The sequence below is a fragment of the Delphinus delphis genome, chromosome 12 (genome assembly GCF_949987515.2).
Source record: "Delphinus delphis chromosome 12, mDelDel1.2, whole genome shotgun sequence".
Classification (NCBI taxonomy): domain Eukaryota; kingdom Metazoa; phylum Chordata; class Mammalia; order Artiodactyla; family Delphinidae; genus Delphinus; species Delphinus delphis.
This window is the reverse complement of record NC_082694.2, coordinates 82,714,231-82,733,275: the sequence shown is the minus strand read 5'-3', so window position 1 is coordinate 82,733,275 and position 19,045 is coordinate 82,714,231. Positions and strand designations below refer to the sequence as shown.

General features: G+C 52.6%; 2 protein-coding genes and 1 non-coding gene across 5 annotated transcripts in view; 1 reads left to right on the top strand and 2 right to left on the bottom strand.

Annotated features, from left to right (window-relative positions):
• The window catches only part of HPCAL1 (hippocalcin like 1), a 113,067-nt gene extending 111,553 nt beyond the window's left edge, over positions 1–1,514 (top strand). The window contains exon 5 of the mRNA XM_060027099.1: positions 659–1,514. Coding sequence (XP_059883082.1) covers positions 659–756 — 98 coding nt within the window. The 3' untranslated portion in view covers positions 757–1,514. The remainder of the gene's footprint in view (positions 1–658) is intronic.
• Positions 1,515–9,761: 8,247 nt separating this feature from the next.
• Positions 9,762–17,203, bottom strand: ODC1 (ornithine decarboxylase 1). Of its 3 annotated transcripts, none has more exons than XM_060027096.1 (12): positions 16,932–17,203; positions 14,204–14,350; positions 13,982–14,113; positions 13,537–13,710; positions 13,181–13,353; positions 12,771–12,905; positions 12,560–12,641; positions 12,272–12,355; positions 11,454–11,616; positions 11,260–11,372; positions 10,957–11,171; positions 9,762–10,242 (listed from the first exon to the last, which is right to left on the bottom strand). In XM_060027096.1, the coding sequence occupies exons 3-12, from the start codon at positions 14,081–14,083 to the stop codon at positions 10,098–10,100; spliced, it is 1,386 nt and encodes a 461-aa protein (XP_059883079.1). In that variant the 5' UTR covers positions 14,084–14,113; positions 14,204–14,350; positions 16,932–17,203; the 3' UTR covers positions 9,762–10,097. The 3 variants fall into 3 exon arrangements, with proteins under 3 accessions (XP_059883079.1, XP_059883081.1, XP_059883080.1); XM_060027098.1 differs by lacking the exon at positions 16,932–17,203 and adding an exon at positions 16,271–16,287; XM_060027097.1 differs by lacking the exon at positions 14,204–14,350.
• Positions 15,239–15,370, bottom strand: LOC132435653 (small nucleolar RNA SNORA42/SNORA80 family). Its single transcript, XR_009521596.1, has one exon. It is a non-coding gene; the product is annotated as a small nucleolar RNA SNORA42/SNORA80 family (small nucleolar RNA).
• Positions 17,204–19,045: the final 1,842 nt, after the last annotated feature.

The following is a 19,045-nucleotide window of genomic DNA, read 5'->3' as shown; positions in this document are numbered from 1 at the left end:
CAAGCAGGAGGTCCCTGCCTGGCTTCCCAGCGGCAGCTAACTAACAGTGCATCCTGCAGGCCAGGTGTGGGCTGACCCCTCAAACACCTTAATCCTCCCAATTAACCCTCCCGGTGGCCCTTTGAGATGGGCGTTCCCACGATCCCACCACACAGATGAAGACCCTGGGACGTGGAGAGGTTGGCATTCGCTCTACTGCTGTCCTCTGGGGTAAATGGCTCTATTTCATCGTACAGCTGCAGAGCCTCAGACGCAGAGGCAAGCAGTAGGTCCCCACCCAGGCCTGGCCCTCCCGACCCTGGGTTAGTTCTGGTTTAGAGGTAGGTGTCATGTTCTTTCTGGACAAGGCGCATCTTTCTTAAATAAGGCGTGGGGCTATTTCTAAAAGGGTTTGAATTGCCCCACCGGGCACGGTCTGCTGCCATACTGGGTACGTCCTTTGAGGTGCCCAGTGCTTTGCAATGAGCACTGAAAGCAAAAAAGGTTTTTCCAGAAATGCTCTGGAAGTGTGTGGAGCCTGGACGCGTCTAGCTTCAGGAGGGCTCAAGACTTGGACCAGAGGAGACGTCCCTGACACCGGAGCTGTCCCCATGCTCTCCTAAGGGTGATGAACTGTGAGTACTGGCTAACTCCCGTTTCTCCCGTCCTCCACCCGCAGGCAAATTGTCCCTGGAAGAATTCATTAAAGGTGCCAAGAGCGACCCATCCATCGTCCGGTTGTTACAGTGCGACCCCAGCAGCGCCAGTCAGTTCTAAGGGGCGGCGTCTGGACAGTGCAGAGAAACACAGGCTTGTCTTGCCGTTTAAGCTTCGCTTGCAAAAGTGGATGCCTCTTCAATCATTCCTGCTCTCCGGGGGGCGGCCAGGCAACACGCATCTGCCGGCTTGGTGGCCACGCCTCCCTCCTCACCTGGCCTCCTCCCGCCCCCTCCCCAGTCCCTCCAGGGCGAACTCCCTGGCATGTGGTTATTCCCAGGGCTCACGGTGTTCTGGCTTCTGGGGCACCTCCCTGCCCTTAGGGAGCCCAGAGGACACCCCAAGGATCCCCGTGGGACTTTCTAAGATCGCGCCAAGGCCAGCTGATTGATTTTGTGATCGCAGGGAAAATGGGGACAAGAACAGAGGGAGAGTAGACCGGCAAGCCCTCCCCGTGCATGGCTTCACCCAGCTCGGTTCGTTTTCTCTGACCAAAGCCGCTTGCACGTATATATACTGTGGTCTCCCTTTAATATATAAGTTATACGTATGGTGAAGTGAAATGTAATGTGTAGGTCCTGTATTTAATGCCTCGATTGCCTTTGAAGCGTGGTTCCCTCGTGGCCTGTGATCCCTCCGAGCCTGGTTATTTTGTGGTATTTATGCCCTCAACCTGCCCTTTTCAAAAGGACGTGCATGCGTGCCCAGGGCCGTGGAGACCCTCCCGTCCGCGTAGTGAACGCAGCCTCTCTGTAAGGTTTGTCCTCCCTGTTGATTGGTCTGGCATTTCCTGTATTAAAATGATCAAATAAACGGCACTGTCTGAGTTTTGTGTGGGATCGGGAGGCCCCGTTGTGCCGCCCCGGCCTCCGCGCTCTCCGTGCTCTCCGTGCTCGGCCTCCACGCTCTCCGCGCTCTCCAGAACAGGTGCGCTCGGCAGGTCCTGCTGCTCTTTGTAAACCTGGCCCCTTCTGTATCCACGTAGCCGTTACTGTGTCTATAAATCTTGTGCAGACTGTTCTTCAATATCTGCCTCATGCCAAGAAATATTTGTGGAAATGAAAGATGACAGTTCTTGGCAGGTTTGACTGTCAGGCTTCTGCCTGTATCCAACCCCCTCCCCCGGCTCCCCCGCCAACCCCATGGTTTAATCAGCAAGGTAGCGGCACCGCACGTCCCCAGCGAGGACAGAGCGGGGATCAGGGGTACCAGCACGGGGCCATGAGGGCAGGCCTGGTTTCTCAGCCTGTGGCCATCAGGCTGCTTCTGGTCTCAGAAGCAGAAAACCCAGCAGAGGGGGCTTCAACCATAAGGATGTTTCCACCACGTGCCGAGACTAATGCGGCAGCTGGGCGCGTCGCTAAGGATGCCCAGGTTCCTTCCGCCTCCCCCACCGCCCTGCCCCCGGCCTCACGGGCAGCTTCTGTCCTCGCACTTGAATCCTTGGGGTCCCCGCAGGGCTGTCACCGTGCAGGGCAGGGCAGCTGACACGGGAGCCTTCCACAGGCAGGACGAGAAGCAGCCTGTCCTCTGTTCTTCCTTAAAGGGGAGGAGAACTTTCCAAAATTCTCCTGTGCTCCCTGCCCACCGCTTCTCAGTGCCTTGGCCGGGAGTGTGAGGTGACCATGACTGGCCGGCCAGGATGCACCCAGCTGATGAGGCCCCTCCCCACAGAGGGCGTGGCGCCGGGAAGCGTGAGCAGGGCCCCTCCCCACAGGGGGCGTGGCGCCGGGAAGCGTGAGCAGGATTGGGGTTCCGGTTCCAGCGCCTGGCACACCCACCCATGGGCCACGCGACCTCGCTGAGTCTCACCTGTGGAAGCAGTGCAGCCGGGAGACAGGTGATCAAGGCAAGTGGGCCGAGCGTGTAGCTCGGAGCCGGACCGCAGCAGGCTGTCAGGGACCCTGGCTGTTTTGCTGATTTTAGTAATCTTAATACCTTTTACCACTCCAGGCCTCTGAATAGAAACGGTGAGCCCTTCTGCAAGTGACTTTCCAGCCAGGGGCACTGCCGAGGCTGGGCCTTCGTGGGTGGTGGGAGGGGGAGGGGGTGGTGGGAGGGGGAGGCCAGGTGACCCGGGGGTGGACCCAGCTTGCTACAGAGAAGCAGGATGGTGCCTTGCCAACTCCGCCTGGCCTGGAGGAATCTCCCCTCCCTGAGAGGGGCTTGTATTTTACAAAATGTAAGGAGAACTGGCCAAGGCTAAATCAATAGTGCTTGTTGCCTGTTGAGGAGAGGCGGGGAGTGCTGCAGTACTACTAACAGGGGCATTGCCCAGGAATCAGGCACAGATGGGAATGACCGCTGTAGCAGGGTTCGCCCCAGAAACAGAGCCAAGGGGGTGTCTCCCTCTGTATGCACACATGTATACTGGGGTGGGGCGGGGGGAGAAAGATTCATTGCAAGGAATTGGATCATAAGATTATGGAGGCGGAATGAACACAAGATCTACCAGCTGGAGACCCAGGAGAGCCGACGGCATTAGTTCCAGTCTGGATCTGAAGGCAGGAGACCGACATCCCAGCCCAAGCCCGGCAGGCAGAGGACGAAATCTCCCTGCTCAGTTCAGCCTTTTGTCTAGTCAGCCCTCTGGACGAGGCTGCCCACATTGCCGGGGGCGGGAGGGGGGCATTCTGCGTTACTCAGTCTGCTAAGCCGAATGTTCATCTCCCCCAGAAACGCCCTCACAGACACACCCAGAATAATGTTTAACCAACTGTCAGGACACCCACGACCCAGGCGCGTTGACCTAAAATAACCATCCCAAGTGCTTCCACCCGAATGTGGAAGTTGTGGATCTGGGGGTCAGGGTGGTGCCTTAGGGAGTCTTAGGCGATGAGGAAACCGGCCCAGGGAAGGGCAGGGATGACCCACAGGCCCGTCACTCACTCCGGGGATTCGGCTAGCAACTGGCCATGTCCCTCAGGTCCCAGCAACTCAGTGGCAGAATCAGAACTAGTCAGATGATCCTACCCCCCAGACAGTGCCCCTTTCAGCGTGTGTGTGTGTGTGTGTGTGTGTGTGTGTGTGTGTGTGTGTGTGTGTGTGTGTGTAGAGGGGCAGGTGGTGTGGTCTCTGCAGACAGGGCTTGGTGGGACTCAGGTGTCTAGTTTGGGGTGTGTGTCTGCCCTACAAGGCAGTGTCATAGACGCACACCCAGGCACCACCCGTGCAGAGACTCGGCACCAGACTCCCGGCGCGTCTGGCCTGGGCCTGTATCAGCAGGTGAGTGGCTTCTGGGGACGTGTGCGAGGCTGTGTTGGGTGGCAGCCCTGCAGCTCCTTCCAGGTGGGTGGGAGCAGGACCCGAGCCCCTGGCCCTGGCTCTAAGCTGGCCCAGTCGGCTTTCACAGCAGGGCACCCACCCTATTCCTGTCCCCAGCTTGGGCTGAAACGGCCTCCATGAACTTCATGCACGCCCACACACCTGCCTTTCCCAAGACGCCATGCAAACGTCCCTTCCTCCAGAAAGCCGTCCCCACCCTCCCCAGATACTCTCCACGGCCCCCGTGCTCCCCTCGCCCACAGCGTTGCTTCCCTTGCACTGACCTCATCATTCACTTCCTTCTGGTCGCCTTCCCCCTTCCCCTACCCAGAGCCGGTACAGGCCAGGCTTAGAATTAGGGAGTTCCCTGGTGGCCTAGTGGTTAGGATTCCAGGCTTTCACCGCCACGGCCCGGGTTCGATCCCTGGTCGGGGAACTGAGAATCCCGCAAGCCACGTGGCACGGCCAAAAACAAGAGGGGGAAAAAAATTAGAGGCTCAGAATGAGTGAGTGAACAAACGAAGCGTGGGGTCCACCCCACAGCCTGGAACTGCACCCAGTGGGCCTCAGACACAGAGGCAGGGGTACAAGTCGCAGCCTGGCCACTGACAAGCCACGTGACCCTGGGCACATAAGGCAGGGGCCCAGAGAACCAAGGGTGCTGACCTTGATCTCGCAATCTAAAATGCAATTTTAGATTTCAATCTAAAATTGAAAATATTGAATTCTTAATATAATATATGCTTAGCTTTTGGCATGATACTGTTGTGATAGGGTATTTTTAAGGCCTCATTTTTCTGATAGCTTTTATGTTGCTTTTAAACTTTCTCTAAGAGTTACATATATTCTTTACAGAAAATACAGAGTAACAAGAGAACAATTACCTATAAATTTAATACCCAGACATAAGCACTGTTCATTTTGGTGTATATATTCTCAGTGTTTTTATTTTTTTCTATAAATATATTTGTACACTTAGGGATTACAAAAATAGAATTGTAGTATACTTGCTATTTCATATTCCTGCTTTTTTCACTTAATGAGGTATCATGTAGTGTTCCATCATATTGATGTCCCATAGTTTAATCAATTCTTTGCAATTAGATTTAGACAGTTTGCTTTTCCCTGTCACAAACAATGTGAATACGTTTTATATACATCTCTGTGTCCATCGGGATTACTTCTGTAGAATAAGGTACTACAAGTGGAATGACTAAGTGTGACATAAAGAGGGACAGGCTGCAGAGCCTTGGGGGAGGGCAAGGATGCCCGTGGGCCACGATCTGCCCCCCTGCCCCTCCAGCTCAGAGCGAGGGCTGCAGATGGTTCCTGGCTCCTCCAGAAGGGGGAGCCAGAGCCGGGGCTGGCACCAGGCGCCCAGGGTGGGGCGGCCCCGCTGTGGGAAGAGTATGGCCCCGGGCCAGGCGAAGATGGGGAGGGGTAACACCAGCAGCCTTGGGCGCCCGGGGACCGATGTGTGGGGATAAGCAGGACCTGGACTTAGGCCTCAAGGGCTGGTCAGCGGGTGGACTGTGAGGGCAGTGCCCCCTGCTTCCCACGCCACCCACGCTTCAGCGGGGGATGGGGGGCGGGTGAGCCTGGCCGCAGGGCCCGGGCGGGGCACGGGCACGAGCGGTGTGTCCAGGGGGCGCCTGAGGGGTGGCCGGCCAGGTCACCAAGTGTGGTGTGGGTACTTCAGGAGCCCAGGCTGGGGGCATCACCCACTCCGGACAGGCAGGGGGCAGAGAATGCAGGCCGTGGGGACCCCCAGCTGTTCCCTGCGTGTGAGGGCTGGGCTGGGGGAGTCTTCGTCTGTGGGGCTCCGCAAGATTTTCGGGGGGAGCAGCCTGGTCCAGGGCGAGCTGTCTGGAGCCTCAAAGCCTAGCTGCCCAGGTGTGGCTGCCCTTGGATCTCCCCCTGAGCCAGGCCACGCTCCAGTCCCCACAGTCCTCCTGTCAGGCCTCTGCCATCGTTTGCTGAGGGACTGAAGGACCTGCCCACTTGGTCGCAGCTCCAGATGGGCCGAGGAGTCTCAAGCACGAGGTGCTGCTGCCCCCTGGTGGCCGTATCCGGGAGGGCCGTCCGGGCCTGGGAGCGCGGATCCCCCAGCCTGGTTTCGGAGCCTCTCCGGCCAGCTTCATACAGGAGCTTTCTGCCTCTGTCCCATTTGACAGCCTAAAGCCCGGGGGAGCACCTGATTTCCCGTGGGCCACACAGCACACAGAAGCCGAGGCCGGGCTCCTGGTACCCGGGACTCGGAAGCCTGGTTGATAGGGTTGCCACGTAAAGTACAGCCTGACCAGCTGGCAGGTAGATAACCTGACAAACAAGGATGGAGTCTGCACAGAGATGCAAGGTGACCATCACAGGGGTCACCGTGGGCCGTGGGGAGCACAGGGCTACAGAAGACAGGCCGAGCGAGGCCTGCGTGGGCCAGCGGGCCGCCTGCGAGGCAGCACGAAGGCTGGTCAGCCAGGAGGCTCGAGAGGGCTGTGGAAGGCGTGGACAGTGGCGCCCTGGCTGCGGACAGGTCCAGGTGCAGGCCAGGCTCTGACCCCGTCCCCGGGGGGACTGCGCCCTGTCAGGGCAGACGGCCCCGCCCAGGCGGGGACGGGGCTGCGGGGCAGAGGTGTGTGTGTGTGGGGGGGGGGGGGGGCGGGTGAGTACTCGGCCCCGAAGACTCGGCCGCTTCTTCCGGCAGCCTCAGGAGCTGGGTGGGTGCGAGCCAGCCCTGCAGGGCGGCCCTGGCCAACGCCGCCCTGTCCCCGGCCCAGCCCGCGGGCCCTGGTTCAGCCGCTCGTGCGCGTGGGAGTTACACGACTGAGGACTTTTTCTCTGGGCCTCTCCTTCCTCACCCAGGAGGCATATTCATTTGATTCCTTTAAGATCAGCAATAGACACGCGTAAAGGTGCGTATGAAGTCAGTCTCCACTCCCCTCCTCAGGCCTCCATCCTCCTGCTGCGCTTCTCGTCAGTCCTTTCGGAAGCTGCCACGCGTGTGCAGGGACAGGCGTGCACACCAAGCCTGGCGCCTTTTACACACGGGATAGCTCACTGCACGGTGCTCCTCTGCCCCTTTCTCCAGCTTGGAGATCGTCCCCCACCAGCTCCTGCAGGGCTCTGCGTCTTGAAGCAGCCGTGTGTCCCAGTGATCTCATCAGCCAGCACCCTCTTCACGAGCATACGGTTGTTTCTAATACATGCTGTACAGACACTGTCACAATGAAAAGCCTTAAGCCGACTTATCAGAAAATTCTTACAAGTAGACTTGTCGGGGCAAAGATAACGTGGATTATTTCTGATACCGCCACATTCCCTCCAGAGATTCTTCTTATTCTCAGTTTCCCATCTGCCTTGGGCGAGCCAGCCTGCTTACCCAGCAAGCCAGTGCACTCTTCTACCTTCGTCAAACTGACAGGTGATAGATTCTCATAGTTTTAATATGCACTTGCGTTTTAAAGTTTGTTCAAGTTCAAAGTTTTTTCTTTTCTGTGAACCTAAGTGGCTTGCCCACTTTCTATTGAATTCTTTTTTTACAGATCTATTGGAGCTCTTTGAACAGGAAAGAAATTGGCCCCTTCCACGTGGCCTCTCCCGTCGTGGAGCACAGGCTCCGGACGCGCAGGGTCAGTGGCCATGGCTCACGGGCCCAGCCGCTCCGCAGCATGTGGGATCTTCCTGGACCGGGGCACGAGCCCGTGTCCCCTGCATCGGCAGGCGGACTCTCAACCACTGTGCCACCAGGGAAGCCCCTGCCCCTTGCATTTTTGACTTCAAATGTTTTCTTCTAATACATTTGTGGCCTGTCACAATGAAAACTTTCATCTGGGATTTACTGTGGTGTAAGGAGCATCAGTGACATCTTACTTTGCCCAGGTGGTTACCCACTGCCCCACCCTCCGTCCCCAGTCCTGGGGCGGACCCGGCAATCTGCATTTTCAGACGCTCCCCAAGTGATTCAAATGCAGGGGCTTGGAAACCACTTCCTTTACCTTGAACCAGTAGCCCCTCCCATGCGGGCCTGCGTGGAGACTCCAACACCCTCAGGAGGAAGAGTCACCCACAGCCTTGGTGGAGGCCAGAGCTATATTCACTTCAAATCAAGGTCTAGGAATGTCATTTCTATGAATGACCGGACAGTACCATCTGTAATGGACATACTAAGTGCACACTGCAAGCTAGAACTTGAGGGTCCTGGAGGACAGTGTTGACCGACACACACCCAGCCGTCTGAGATCTCCATCCTTTTGCCAAACTCGCCCACACCCAGGTGTAGGGGCCACGGGAGGTCATTTGGCCCAGCCCAGGCCGTGTCACCATACAGGCTCCCAGGGCTCACAAGTTGCTTCACCAAGCTGCCATGAGCCAGGTTCAGAGGCTGTTGTATGGGCGCCATGGGACTACCTGGGGCTACTTCTGTCCCCACCAGCACTGGCCAGTTGGCTGGACTGCACTTTTACCTAACAGGCTGCGAGCAGAGCAGTTCCCAAGCCCTCAGTCCTGCATACTTTTTGAGTGGAAAACCTCTCCTCTTTTCAATCCAAGCTCAGTGCTGTCACTAGGGCATCTTGTTACTCCTCACTTCTGAAGGTAGAAAATCTAATTTCTCAAAGTCTTAGGCATGGCATCTAGCTTGCATTTCTTGGCACTTAATCCATACAGAACACCAATTCCTTTATTTTGAACATTAGCAGCGGGCAGACTGAGGACCCAGAAAAGGATGTGCTCACAGGAAGTCGGACGGACAGTCCACTTGTGTTCTTTCCTCTATTCTGCCCAGACTCCAGTCAGACCTATTTTCTCTGTGGCTCCTAAGAAGTCTTATTCAGGGGTCTGGCTAACCAGCCGAGATGTGATGTCAGCGATCACAGCAATGTGCTGTGTCCAGGTGGAACTCAGGTCTCGGGGGAAGGTGGCTTTTTAGAAACGCAAGTCACTCCCCTCAACTCCTTGGTAAAGGTACCAACAGCATCAGCAGAAGCGCTTAATGCAGTCCCTGAGATGCAAGAAGCTGCAGCATTCCCACCTGTACCACGTGCTGTCTCCCCGTGTCCCTCTAACGAAGCTGGTGAGACACTCAGTGCCGTCTGCAGTGTCTGGTACAGACCAGTGGCAGTTACTAAGGTGACACCTGGCTTTTACGTGGCCTTCCTTTCCTCCCTCCTCCCTCTGCTACAGCAGGAATTCACAATTCCCATTTTGGAAATTTAGTATGGGAGCCTGCCAACCTCCTCTGAGGACTGGGGGTACAAGTTGAGTAAGAGAATATAAAAGGCCAAGGTCGGAAGGTAAAGCTCTACAACACGTGCAACAACTACCAAAAGCTGTGCTACATTCCCAACTAGTTGTAACTATGCAACTAGTGAAGTCAAGACGGGGAGGGCCTGTGTCTAGCCTCTGGAGGCAGGGTGCAGGGGGCCTGGGCACTGGCCCTGCTCGCCGCAGGCCGGCTAGTTAACAAGGGGCCCTGGGCACTCCAGGCTCACAGTCGCATCCAGGGTGGACTGAGCCGTTAACAGCAGAGACTGCTCACTGTCTCGCCCCTCCTTTTCCTTCCACCGCACATGGGGCTAGACCCACTCACTATTCTGGGAATCCAAAGCAAACTTCCGACAGGACTTGTGGACTTGAAATAAAAATGTCAGACAGGAAAAAGGCATTCCGTGGATCTTCAAAATATTGAAAACCTGTCAACTCCTTAGTCCTCTGGGGCAAGTTTCTCAGCCTATGGGAGAAGCATCAATTTCCCACCTGTAAACCACACGCAAGGTGAGCCATCTGGAATGGACACGCCGTAGACATTTCCCAGTGCCTATACTTTACTTCAAACAGGTCACAGCACTGAGCTTCTGGCCCTTTCTGCCAATGCACAAGCTACAAACGCTTGCTCAGCAGCTGAGGGGCACGCTTTAGTAGCATGTTTGAAAAGTGAATAAAAATCCATATAAAACAAATATTCAAATAGTTTCCATAGGAACACAGATAAGTGTGACCCCATCGCCTAGTCTTCCACGTTGCTGCATCTGTGCCAACCCTATTCACATAGACATCTCAAAACTAGCAGTAATTAAGTTAAGTGGTCCCCCCAAACCCTTAAATCAAGCTAAACTCGCAGTTAACAGCTACAAGAATGGTATCTACACATTAATACGAGCTGAAGCGCAGGCTGCTGGGTGCCGTTTCATTCCACTCTCCCAAGCACAGGACACAGGCAGGGTGCCGATGTCCTGCTCCTCTACACCGGGGGGGAAGTCGTGGTTCTGGATTTGCTGCATCAGTTGCCTGAAAGAGACAGAGTGGCACGCTCAGAAACCCTGAGTCACCCCTCACTGAGCAATTCCACACCGAGAAACTGAGAATAACTTATTCATGAGCCTATTTATGTCCTTGGTTACTATGTCATCAGGAAGCAATTCAACGTAGCTCTACAGCAAGCATTTCTTCAGAACCATCTTTATGGTAACGAGGAAAGCACAAGTCACAGACACTAATTAAAATATTCTAGCTGCAGAGAAATATCCTGATCGATCTTTTCTAAAATGATTATGCCTTAAAAATCTGAAAATACAGATCACTATTATTGAAGGGATTTTCCTTCCATTGTATTTTCCAAAATTTCTAAAGCATACATTAATATGGAGAGAAAAACAATTTAAAAAAATGTTACTGGGGCTTCCCTGGTGGCTCAGTGGTTGAGAGTCCACCTGCCGATGCAGGGGACACGGGTTCGTGCCCCGGTCCGGGAAGATCCCACATGCCGCGGAGCGGCTGAGCCCGTGAGCCATGGCCGCTGAGCCTGCGCGTCCGGAGCCTGTGCTCCGCAACGGGAGAGGCCACAACAGTGAGAGGCCCGTGTACCGCAAAAAAAAAAAAAAAAAAAGTTACTATTTAACCCTAAGTAAAGCAATTTCTTATTCGACAAGAGCAAGCATAACAAATCCTGGAAGGTTTTATTTTCTTACAGGAAACATAAACACACACACTGTTGTCACTAACCATGTTGGCCCTGACATCACATAGTAGATGGTTGGTCTCTGGAATCCATTGAAAGTAGAAGCAGCAGCGACAGTGTAAGCACCCATGTTTTCAAAGAGCATCCAATCGCCCACATGCATCTCGGGCAAGTTACAGCGCTCAACAATGCGATCCAGGCCATCACAGGTCGGTCCCCAGATGCTGGACGAATAATACTTCTCATCTGGTTTGGGTCTCTACATTTGAGAGAGAGAAGAACATGCCTGCTTACACTTGTTCCGACCAATCCTCTTAACTGCTGTCTACAGCGTGTTCACAAGGTACCTTCTGCAGAAGAGGCTTCACGTGTGCGTGATCGTAGAGGATGCAGTTGAAAGATCCATACACTCCATCGTTCACGTAATACATAAACGTCTGTTCACTTGACTCATCTTCATCTAGAAAAGCACAATTAGTCTCAATTACCACTTCATGTACCAACTTTGTTGTACACGCGATGAATCATCCTTTGTACGTACCATCAGAGCCTGTCTGTTCCTTTAATACGCGTTTTTTGGCAATGATATTAACTGCTAGTGTGAAAGCTGATGCAACATAGTATCTGCCTGGCTCAGCTATGATCCTAACTCCAGAGTCCGATGGAAAATACTTGTCCAACGCCGGGTTGATTACACTGGTAATCTACCAGAGTGAGATAGAAAAGAGCAGTTAGTCATCAAGGGGAACTCACACGGACCAGTACCTTGTGACATGACACATCAAAAGCACTGAGAGCAGTCATCAGCAGAGAGGTTTACCCTCAAACAACAGCAAAAGATAAACATTTCCCTGAAAACCAGCCTGTACATCCCTGTGGTTTCATTTTGATTCCCCTCCAGACACCCTTTCTACTCTAAGATGTTATGGATATGATTTTATTAAACAATGATACAAACTTATTACCACTTACAAAGTGCCTAAATGTTTTTATCTAGCAAATACATGCCAACAGAACAAAACTTTCTATTCTGCCTATGCACATAATTTTAACAAAAAAGAATACGGATTTATTTTATAAATGAGTAGCATATAATGGCCTAACTTCTTCTAGTTCCGTGACCAGGGATTGAACCCGGGCCCCCTGCATTGGGAGCTCGGAGTCTTAGCCACTGCACCACCAGGGAAGTCCCTTAAGTACCATTTTAAATAGCACAGAAGTCATTCAAATTACCACACCAAGACATTTATTTTCACGTTTGTATAGTCCCTTTACTATCTGTTAAAACTAGTTAAGTTTTGAAATATTCCAAAAAAGAACTTGCTAAGAGCTACAGATTATAGTTTTGTTATAAATTACCTCTTCAAATTTAAGCTTTACATCCTCAGATCCGGGAAAGCCACCACCGATATCAAGCAGATACATGTTGAAACCAACCTCAGCCTGGAGTCAAGAAAGTGAATTCAATCAAATTAGGTCAACCAAGTAGCCAGATTCCTAACACGGCGTGACAAATGCACACAGCAGATGGGGTTAAATGTCTGTAATATGAGATGACCTCTACAAAAGGTCAGCTCTGGAATCGGGACTAGTTATTACTGTCATCCTTGCCCCCCCTCCTCCCACTTGGGGTTCACATATACTCACTCCCATGTCAAAGACACAGCGGGCATCAGAGATGGCCTGCACGAAGGTCTCCGGATCAGTACAACCACTTCCCACATGGAAGCTGGGGCAAAAAAAGTAGAATATGCTATTTCTTACTATTTCTGGAAATAACTATTCACAGTGGGAGAAAACCTATAAAACTTGCATTGTCTAATCTTAATCTCTACCTCTGCCATCACCAAGATCTCACCTGACACCAATGACATCAATCTCCAGCTCTTTCGCCCGTTCCAAAAGAAGCCTGCTGGTTTTGAGTGTGGCACCAAATTTGACACTGAGGCGACAGACTGCTTTGGAATCATCAGTGGCAATCCGCAAAACCAACCTAGAGGCAAGAAAAGTGTATCAAGTTTCCCATAACAGAAGATCACCTACAGCCATGGTTAAGACAGAGACTCCTGGGCTCTGATACCCTGTGGTTTAAGTCTAATTTGGTTTTATTAATCAAGAGGCTTTAAGGTTTTTTCTACTTTGTCTCTGACCCAGTACACAGATAATTTACTAAAGTATGGAAATCTAACAACTGGAAATTTGAGTTTGTCTGCCATTATTATACAGATGCCACATCTGACCCTGCCCTCAAATGGAGGAGTAACTTACTTGGCCTTTGGATGTGCCCTGGCAACTTTCATCAACTCAACTTCACTATCAAAAGTCATCATCTGGACTCCATTATTGGCAGCGTATTTAATCTGAGACACTTGTTTACAAGGATTTGCATAGATAATCCTCTCTGGAGGCACCCCGAGACTCTGCACCAACTGGATTTCAGTCTGAAAAAGAAGAGGTGTTACAATACATGTAGCTAATACATGGAAGAAACAGAAAAACGTGGGAAGCTGTCACCACCCCCACTCAATTCATTAGCATCTCCTGCCCAAGCAACACAGTTTTGATCTGCCCTGCGGGAACACCGAGGCCATGACAATCCTGTGAGTTCTGCGGCTTTTGCTCACCTTGCTGGCACAGTCAAATCCTGTCCCTATGGCAGCTAGGGTCTTCACTATGGTTCTGCTATCATTGCATTTGACTGCATAAAAGGGGGTGACCCGAGGAAGAGCTTTAAACCATCTCAGATGTTTCTTCAGGATGTCTCCCAGGTCCGCAACATAGAAGGCATCCTTATCGTCCTGCAGTGACAGTGGTTACAGGAAACCCATCAGCGGCCTAACAATGTGTCCAACACGCAGGCTTCCCTTCCCTTGCCCGTCATTCTCATGAATCCTACTCTATTTAGTCAATTCCTGGCATGAATATCATTTTTATTGCACGATCCGTAGCCAATTAAATTCTAAATTCCCTAATAAAACATTTCCATTTCCGCAAGACCCCACTGAAGCTTCCCATCCAACCCAACATTCTCAAAGCTGCACTCCCAGCAAGGACTTAACATACACTTACAGAAGAAGAAACTTCATTAATTTTTTGGTCCAGAATGTCCTTGGCAGTAAAGCCTTCATCCAGGAAATGGCAGTCAAACTCTTCATTACTAAAGTTGTTCATGGTTCCTTGATATCTTTCTGAAACAACAAACTGCAGACAGGGCAGACGATTTACTCAGAAGTCTTAGCAATACTTAGTAACTCCTAATAAGATAAGCCTGCAACAACCATGAATACTTACAAGGGAAACTAAGAGATGAAATTTAAAGAAATTATGCCAGCTTTTCACAAAGGCAATTCTCTAGGAATTCCAAGTCCCACTGAAAGATGTGCGTGCCCTTGCTGCAGCAGTGAAAATGTCCTGACAAACGCACAATCTGCTGTCCACCTTCGGAACACATTAAATTGGAAGATCAGTTACTGGCAGCACACACAAGAAGCAGGACTACTCAAGCACCCTCCACAGACACCTCACTCACTGGGTTTGGGAATCCCATTATTCCTAGGTTTAGGTCACGTGACTCCATAAACCTCAATGGAATGAGGACACCACAGATACAACGCTAGAGTTTTTCACACTGAACTTCCATATATAGTACTGTCCACCTCAAAAAAAGCATTTCAAATATCCCTGCTAAAAACTGCTGAATGCAGGTTTCAGAAGCTTTCCTGCACTTAGTTCACTGATAGGGAAAAAGTTTCATGACAGTTAGCTTACTTTATTTCGGATCTGTTTCTCTTTAGAAGCTTAAAATAGCATGACAGCAATTTTTCAAAGTTGCTGTATAAACACCTTGCTATTTCCTAAGTCTTATACAGAACAACTTTTAGTGACTAACAGGCATCATTGCTCTCAACTGAGTGCTCTTAAGTTTCCTGAGAATTTTATGAGCTAATTTTCACGCTAGGCATGTGTTTTTTAAAACTGCAATCTTCAAATCAACATAATGTATTACAGTTGCTGTAGCGGATCAGAAATCAGTATTCTTAAACCAGCACTGCCTACTAAATCAGCAACTCTGGGAACCTCAACTGTCCTTACAGGTGCTCTAATACCTGCTTAGCTATGAAGGATCATCACCTGGGAATAAGTTTTGACTAACTATGAATAACAAAAATAAGCCAACAATAATTTATGAATAAGCAAAAATAAAGCTCATTTAACAATCAGAGCCACTGTCCTCCGCCTTCATGAAATGCGACACTGGTCAATGACAGTTGTCTTAAAATTACTGATTTTAACTTATTTAATTTCTGCCAGGGAGGGCTTCTTTTCCACTGTGCAACCCGCTTCAGTGCCTGCAGCCTACGGGCAGAGGCCAGGCAATGGTTCTGGGCCAGTTTGCTCTGGCATGGGACACTATGAGAGGCCCAGGGGGACGGGCCTGCCATAAATCCAAACCCATGCACGGCAGAACTTGCAAGGCTTGATCTAACGTGACTTGCTGGCATTGTCAACCACCTACGTTGCCTAAATCGCGCGTAGGGGAAGGGAAGAGACTAACTGCCGGCAAACCCATTCTGTCTATATAACAACATTTAAATACGCTCACCGGTGACAGATTGGGCTATTTAGAGTCTTGTTAAACATTTTTAAAGCAATGTTCAGGCTTAAGCTTAGGACGTTTTTGTTTCTCTGAAATACACCCCTACTAAGTATTTTGCTTTCTTGTATCTTTCAAAGCTTTATCTCAATAACTTTTTTTTTTTTCTTCGCGGCACGCGGCCTCTCACTGTTGTGGCCTCTCCCGTTGCGGAGCACAGGCTCCGGACGCGCAGGCTCAGCGGCCATGGCTCACGGGCCCAACCGCTCCGCGGCACGTGGGATCTTCCCGGACCGGGGCACGAACCCGTGTCCCCTGCATCGGCAGGCGGACTCTCAACCACTGCGCTACCAGGGAAGCCCTATCTCAATAACTTTTGATATAGAAACATTTCACCCAAGAACACCTCTCGGTGTTCTTTCTGTATAGCTAAGTTACTTAAAATGACTCGGACTAGCGCAAGACAGCGCCTCTCTGCTATGAAATGCTTTACTGCAAATTGGGTAACGTTAGAAAAGACAGGTACTAATTCAAACAGCAACTGAAAAATTTACAAGTGAACGAAATTACGCCCTATTTTAGATGTGAATGAAGTCAACACATTCTTTGTTCTCCCTAGACATTTCTAAGAGGTTCTACTCCCCACTTTCCCCCATTATTTCGCATTTTCAAACACAGGTGGCCTTTTTGGGAAGATCTTGGGACTGGCTCCTATGCCGAAGCCTGAACTGGGATCTTAATATTATAGGTTTTCCTTGACTCACCGAGTCATTCAAAGATCCCGTAACAACTCTAAGCCACGGCCGGTTGACTATTACCAGTTGTTACTACGAGGTTATCTCATCTCAGCTCTAGCGACCCGAGTGGGTTTCTATACTGGGTCATTCGCTCTGTACACACAGGACAAATAAAAGCTAAATTGAAAAAGAAAAAAGTAAATTCCAGGGCAATACGGCGGAATGGCACGTCTCTTCCTTCTAGAAATGAGTGCGAGCGATGGGAGCCCGGAGACCTGCGCCGGCTCGCCTCCTACCTCTCCTGCACCTGCTACCGGACTGCCACATGGGTTTAAAAAAAAACACAGCAGTTGAAGGAACGACCGACCCTTTTCAACAGCTTCCGGCTCAGAAACCCTCACTGACGTGGTTCGGAGGAGGTGAACCCCGGGCCGTTCCAGCCCAGGCTGCCCTGAGCCGGGAGGGCGGCCGCCGTGCGCGCCGGGGGCCGGCTTCACCGGGGACGCCAGGGCCGGGGGCGCAGCGGCTCACCGAGGTCAGGGGCCGGCGGCCGGCTCTGCGACCACGTGTCCTCGCAGCTCCACGGCGCGGGAGCTGCTCCGGCCTCAGGCCGGGCCCGGGCGCAGGGACACGTGGCCGTCACCCCCGCTCCCCCGGCCTTCCAACCGCCCGGACGCGCCCCTCTCACCTTAGAGCGCACGGGCGCCGCGGGCAGACCCCATGGAGACCAGACGCCGCCGCCGAGCGCGCAGGACCGCCGGCCGCCCCGCCGCTGTCCCCGCCGCCCCCGTCAGCCGCCCGCCCGGCCGCCCGCCACCTCACTCCCTCCTGCGGAGAACCGCCGGCCCGAGGTGGTGCCGGAGCGCTGGCAGAGGGACAGCGGCGGCGGCGGCGGAGGCTGAGGAAGACTGAGGGAACTGACAAAGCCCGACTCGCCGCAGCTCCGCTACTTATAGCGCCGCGCGTGTCGTCATGGAAACGCACCAGCTCAAACCAGCCGCGATCGGTTCCGTCCGGGCGTCCTCCCAGGGAGGGGGCGGGGCGCGGCGGCGGCCAACCATGAGCCGGGCGGAGGGGCGGGGGGCGCGGGCGGTTCGACGTCAGCGCATCCGAGCGGCTCCCGCCCCTCCCGGGCCAGCTGCAGGCCCGCGCAGGCGCACACGCCGCGGGCCCTGGGCTCCAATAGCGCACCCTCAGGCGCCTGCGCCTGGCGCTCCGCCTGGGGCCAAGAGCCGCAGCCGAAGAATTGCGAAACCAGCCTCCGACCGCCGCCAAATTTCAGCTCCTGCGCCAAACAGCACTGTTCTTCCACCTGGCATTAAATGCCTCGTGCCCTCGGGCGGAGAAAGGAAATCGCGGGCGCGAGCGGGCCACGTGGACCCCACCTGGCACACTCTGGCTCCTTCTGCCCGGCGTCTCCATTCCTATGGGAGGGACCTGGAAGCGATTCTGTCGCAGTCCCATCCCACGAAGAAGGGGGCAGAGACGCAGAAGGGAGAAATGTCACCCGGCAAGTTAGCGGCACAGCTGGGGGCAGCTCCCGAGCCACTGCGCCTGTAAACCGTGTCTAACATATCCAGGTGTCTTCCAACTAGGTGGCAGACAGCAGTGGACAAGCGAAGATACACGTTACGCTTACTAAGCCAAAGACTCGTCTCAGGGCATTAGAGGAAGGGGTAGGAAGTAACAGGTCTGCAAGCCACCGAGCGATCCACTGCCCTTAGTTGTATTGGGTGGCACTCATCGAAGACTTCTTTAAGGGCAGCAGCGATTGGCACACTTTGGGAGAGTTGAGTCCCAACACCACCAGTGTCTACTCAAGAAATACATATGGCAAAACCTGTCATCAATTGGGAGTCCCCAGGAGTGCAGCCAAGGCTCTGATGGAGAACTGGCCTTTCCAGGGTGCAGGCCACCCCCGCCCCCCACTGCCGGCCCCAGGGAGGGATTTGGGGCACTTTTTGCCCCTTGCATTTTTACCATTCCTTCCCTTGTAGACAAAATCCAACAGGTGATTATGTCCCAACCTAGGGTGTGACCGACCTGAGGGCTGCGGGTGGGAGTAAAAAAGTTTGAAACTAGCCCCAGGCAGGGACCCTGGAAGAGCTCAAGACTGTAGCCCACCTTGGCCCCAACTTGCTGTGTGATCTTGGGTAAGGTACCTCCCTTCTCTGGGCCTCAGAAGAAGGCTGGACTAGAAGACCCAAGGATCTTTACAGCTACAAAAACCTTCTTTGTGAGGAGTGAGTGCTTGTTTGATGAATGCAGGAAAGAATGAGTATCTAACTCTCCCTGGACCATGCATGGCTTCCACAGAATCAAGAAAAGGGAAGACAGCAGTAAACGGTAACGAGTGTTCCTATGTGAAGGGATATGACAGGCAGAGCTCCCTTTTCTCTTGGCCACCCTGATCAACCTTATTTTTACATAGTCCTTGAGTAACCACTGGGTACCAGTGAGAGAGAGGGAGAGGGGAGTTATCCCCATCTCAGCAATTTTAATTCCTAGGAGGGAATGAGATTAATAATGAAATTAACAATCCCATCAGAGATCATTACAATCCCAGGCACTAAGTGGGACAGCTTTGGTTCCATGGTGAACACTGGTATTTATCCCCGCTCTGAGAAGAAACATTTTGTTCCAGTGACACGCAGATTTTTCCTCAAACTCCGGAAGTCTCCCGTGTCCAGAGCTGGGGCCAAGAGGGGAGCATTGTCTGCACTGCCCAGCTCTTGAGGCACATCAATCAACCAGTCCTTGCGTGGCAAACACTGTCCCCACTATTCGGCTTCCTGCCAGCAG

Bases quoted from the DNA above. Each gene is read 5' to 3' on its own strand.
- ODC1 (XM_060027096.1), bottom strand. From the start codon at position 14,083: ATGAACAACTTTAGTAATGAAGAGTTTGACTGCCATTTCCTGGATGAA. The intron at 13,711-13,981 runs GTAAGTGTATGT...CTGTCACTGCAG, and splicing joins TTAATGAAGTTTCTTCTTCT to GACGATAAGGATGCCTTCTA. The intron at 12,906-13,180 runs GTAAGTTACTCC...TCTTGCCTCTAG, and splicing joins AGGGCACATCCAAAGGCCAA to GTTGGTTTTGCGGATTGCCA.